The sequence below is a fragment of the Empidonax traillii genome, unplaced genomic scaffold (assembly GCF_003031625.1).
Source record: "Empidonax traillii isolate 1590-97213 ecotype Southwest subspecies unplaced genomic scaffold, ASM303162v1 scaffold451:size1465578, whole genome shotgun sequence".
In the NCBI taxonomy this organism is placed as follows: Eukaryota; Metazoa; Chordata; class Aves; order Passeriformes; family Tyrannidae; genus Empidonax; species Empidonax traillii.
The window spans coordinates 20,591-25,283 of record NW_020955644.1 but is presented as its reverse complement, the minus strand read 5'-3'; the positions used below and the strand labels follow the sequence as shown (position 1 = coordinate 25,283).

Below are 4,693 nucleotides of genomic sequence, written 5' to 3'. Positions count from 1 at the left end.
CATTGAGGTGCTGGAGCGGGTCCAGAGAAGAGCAACGAGGCTGGTGAAGGGACTTGAGCACAAGTCCTATGAGGAGAGGCTGAGGGAGCTGGGGTTGTTTAGTCTGGAGAAGAGAAGGCTTAGAGGTGACCTCATCACTCTCTTCAACTACCTGAAGGGAGGTTATAGCCAGGTGGGGGGGGTTGGTCTCTTCTCCCAGGCAACCAACAACAGGACAAGGGGACATGGGCTCAAGCTCTGCCAGGGGAGGTTTAGGTTAGATGTTAGGAAGAAATTCCCTATGGAGAGGGTGATCAGGCATTGGAACAGCCTACCCAGAGAGGTGGTGGATTCACCATCCCTGGAGGTTTTTAAGCAGAGATTGGATGTGGCCCTTAGTGCCATGATATAGTAATTGGAGTTGGATCAGGGGTTGGACTTGGTGATCTTGGAGGTCTTTTCCAACCCAATCTATTCTATGATTCTATGATTTCTTTTAGCACGGCCATTCACACGTTTGCTCCAGTGCACCAGACACAGCTGAGCTGCAGCCCCCAAGGGTGATAATCTGGCCCTTACCGGGGTTTGAGGGAGTTAATCAGGAACAGCAGGCAGAAAGCAAAGGTGCACCCCAGAAAACAGATTTACATCGTCCTCATTCAAACAACGCCCCACGCAGCGAGTTCCCCGGCCCCGGCGTGTCCCCGTGTCACGTTGTGGGGACGGCTGGGTTACATTTAATTAACAGCAGTCAGGGCTAAACCCTTAATGCGATGCAGCAGGGCCATATGGTGCGACTGTCGCTCCCAATTGCCCTTCATCCCAAACGGCACCAGGAGGCATCTGCGAGAGCCCTGCTCGCACCGCGCCATGCAAATCACCACCAGAAACATTTAATTGACTCGTAATCTAAGGAAAGCCAAGCGTAAGGACCAGAACTGGCTGAGCGAGGCCCTAATTGCCCCGGTGAGGCTGGTGGTGCTGCAGCACGTGCCCGGTATAAACCCCCCCCAAACAAACCCAAAAATGAGCAGCGACGCCTCCTCCGGGCAGCCCTGAGCTCACGGTGGGACACGGATCTTTCCCAAATTACCACCAGCACCAACTACTTGCCCTCCACACCGACACTTAAGGGTATCCCCATGCAGGTATAGGTGGTTTTTTTGTGAGTGGCATCAGCACTAACAACTTTTGCAAAAATCGAGAGGCTCAGCTGACCCCGTCCAGCAAATTTCCAAGTCCCCCAAGCCCAAGTGCTGCACCTCAGCTCTGTGCTGAGAGAGGTTTCCCTCCAGCCTGAGGGACCGAGCTGGAAAGGAGCAGTTTCATGGCCAGCAGAGAGCACAGCACACGCTACCGAGTTATCCCTGACACGGGTCTGCTCAAACCTCCTCGTTTTACCCCCCTGCAACAACTAACACTGGTCACACCTTTCCAGGGACCCAGAGCAGCACCCTGGGACATGGGACACGGCCCCGGCTGGGTCACCTCGTTCGGGCCCTCCTTCCATCCCACACGATGGAAAGATGAATCTCTCCTGTCTAACAAGAGCACCGGCACAGCACGTATCTCACATGAGACTGGCACCTCACTGGCAGGAACACTCTTTCCCCTGGAGTTTGGGCAAAGCCTCAGGCAAATTTAGTCATTCCAGAGGACTTTACCCCTCACCATAAAGCTTTACAAACATCAGCCCTCCCTGCTCGCCGCGATGCCAACCCCACCCATGAGCTGACCATCTCCTCTTTCCTGGAAAAGCTTCCCTTCCCAAACCCGCCCGGCAGCTCCGCGCCCACCGCCCGCACCCGGAGACCCCCACCCGGTCCCTCCCGGATACCCGACCCACCCGGGGAAGGCGGGGGGACCCGGAGTGGGAGTCCGGGGGAGTGCAGAGCTGGGAGAAGGGGAGGGAGAAGGTCCGGGTGACAGAGTCCGGACAGGAGCGCGGGCAGAGCGAGGGATGCGGGATGGCAGCACCGGGAGGAGATGCGGGCAGGGCAGGGGTGCAGGACAGCCAGGAGAAGGCAGGAGAAGGCAGGAGAAGGCAGGAGAAGGCAGGGGACAGGCAGGGCGCAGGCAGGGCGCAGGCAGGGCTCGAGCACTCACAGTCGCAGCGCAGGGCGCGCTCCCGCACCGCCTCCCCGCACAGGTCGCACCAGCCGCGGCGCGGGAGGCGGGGGGCGAAGCGGTGGCCGCGGTCTCGCTCGGGGGGGTCCCGCGGAGCCGCGAAGATGCTCCGCACGTCGGGCAGGAGCCGCGGGGCTCCCCCGCGCCGCCGCAGCCGCCGCGCCCCCCGCGCCCCGCAGGGGCTGCCCGGGGTGGGCGCGCCGGGGCCCCGGCGCATCGGGGTGGGCACGGGGGGCGGCAGCGGGCGGGGGCACGGCCCCACGGCCGGCGATGCCATGGGCTCGGAGCGGCAGGAGCGGGGCAGCGCAGGCGCCTGGGACCGGCCGGGAGGGAGGAGACACGGCGGGGGTGGGTGGGGACCGGGATCGGCCCCTGTGGGGCCGTGGGGACCCCCCCCCGCAGCTTTCGCCCTGGGACCCCCTGTGCGATGCTTCCTCCCCGTGGGATTCCTCCTCCCCGCGGGAATCTCCCCGCAATAGCCTCCCCCCGTGGGAATCCCCACTCCCAGGGTACTTCTCTCCACTGGACGGGCACCCCTAAGAGGTCTGGAATGTCCCGGGGCGGGTGTTTCTGGGCATCCCCACCCGGGGGGGGTCCCGCAGCACGAAGCGGAGTGGGGGGCTTTCCCCAGCGCTGCTGCCGGAGCGCAGCCCTTCCCAGGCTTTGTCCCCACGGGATAAGGCGGATCACGAGTGGGCTGTAAGGGCAGCTGGATCCCCTCTCCCCGCTGCAGGGACAGCCGAGGGGAATTATCTCCCCCCGCTGAGGCTCCTGTGGTTGTGGGAGATGGGGAAGGTTGTGGCCAAAATTTTGCAGCGGCTCCAGCGCTGCTGCTCAGGGGACAGCGGCGCCTGCGGAGCTGCTGGCACAGCCCTGCCCTGGGCAAAGGAGGGTTTGGGGGGCACAGATGAAAGTGGCTGGACCTGGGGCCACTCCAAGTGACTCCCTCCTTTGAGTGGCAGGGCTGGGTGTCGCAGATGATGTGAAGGTCCCTGTCACCACAACCCCTTCCCCGCCTCGGGGTGGAGCCCAGAGTACAGAGAGGGTGACACATCACCCCGAGCCGTGCAGGACGAAACTGGCCCTTCTCTGCTGCTCTCACTCGTATTGGTTTGAAATACAGCCAGAACTGTCCCCAAATTTCTTTGGTTTCCAGGTGTCTGCAGCGAGCACAGAGCTGGGCTGGGTGAATCCTGCCTTCTGGGCTCGTGGGAAGCTGAATTTAGCATCTCCCGTGCACTCCTGGGGATAGGATAAGCCAAGGATATCTAAATCCTTTTCAAGGATTCTAATTTAAAGGGTGGATTAAAACACTGGCTCTGAATTACAGCAGACTAGTGCCATAAGCAGCCCCTAATAAGAGCTTCAAACCGAAGGAGGAATAATGCAGCTTGGAAAATTCCAGCTTTATTCTGTGCTAAGCAGTAAGATTAATTTTTGGAAGGTTTTTTTCTTCCCCATTCAGGATCCTGATTCACTTTCATGCCTCTTCTGCTTGTGCCTGAGTACAGCAGCAGATTTACTGCTCAGTAAATTGTTTCACAAAACCTTGGAGTTATATCCTATGTTCTCCTCCGACTGTTAATTGTATCAGGAATCACCTCCAAGAAAGGAAATTACCTTCCTGAGGGCAAAGATCTACCTGGCACCTGGCTGGGAACCTGAGAAAGCCCTTCTGGACTTTTGTTTTCTCGTTGCCATCCTGTGACACAGTTTCAGTCTCCATCCTGCAGCATCAGGGCACATAAATACTAAATAAATGTAATATTTTCTGTCTCCATAGGAAGATGGGGCTCAAACCTGCACAAGAGACCTGCCTTTATCCTTATCATCTGCAGGTATTCAGCACATGAAGCTCTTTTAGGCCATGGGTTAAAATATTAGGGGGGGGTGGGGGTGGGAACCACCCAACTAATTAACATTGGCAGGAAAATTCCCGTTTCATTTGGATTCCAGGAGTCCCCTTTGCAGCTGCTGTGTTACAGCAGTTTAAGCATGACAAGGGCTATTAGCAAAAACTCTTTTTTCTTTCTGCCAAGAAATAAATCCCTTTCTGTGGAAGCCAAACATGTTCCAGGTCAAACTCTCAGCTGGTGCGAGTCAGTGCAGCTCCACTGAATCCAAGGAAGTGCAGCAGGAGACCCTGCCTGGGCTCCCTGCCCTGTTCCTACAGGGAATATCAGTGAATTCGAGCTGGATTAAAAAATCACGTTCATTAGAAAACCAGGAGGGTCCTAGAAAATCATTTGTAGGGGAAAAGCTTTTAAGCGATGGCTCAGTTCCACCTCTCGACGGTAAATAGATGGGTTTGACATTCAGGATGTTGGTTTTTATAATGAAAACACACGGGGAGGTTTTGGTGCCAAATTCCACCGGGGAAGGTTTCCTGGGCGGAGGGAGCTCCTGGGCACCCTTGGCGTGTTCCTACAAGAAAGTCAAACCTGGCACAGCCCTGCAGCTGCTGCTGCTCCTTGTTCCCTTGGTTCCCTTGCTGAGACTCAGGATGTTCAGCTCCAGGGATGCATCGTTTTGCCTTTTGTCCCCATGTATTATTTAGGATATTAGGAAGGAATTCCTCCCCGTTAGA

General features: G+C 57.3%; 1 protein-coding gene across 1 annotated transcript in view; it reads right to left on the bottom strand.

Annotated features, from left to right (window-relative positions):
• The window catches only part of RASSF5 (Ras association domain family member 5), a 28,629-nt gene extending 26,992 nt beyond the window's left edge, over positions 1 to 1,637 (bottom strand). Inside the window, exon 1 of the mRNA XM_027895146.1 lies at positions 1,468 to 1,637. Coding sequence (XP_027750947.1) covers positions 1,468 to 1,489 — 22 coding nt within the window. The 5' untranslated portion in view covers positions 1,490 to 1,637. The remainder of the gene's footprint in view (positions 1 to 1,467) is intronic.
• Between the last annotated feature and the right edge of the window lie 3,056 nt (positions 1,638 to 4,693).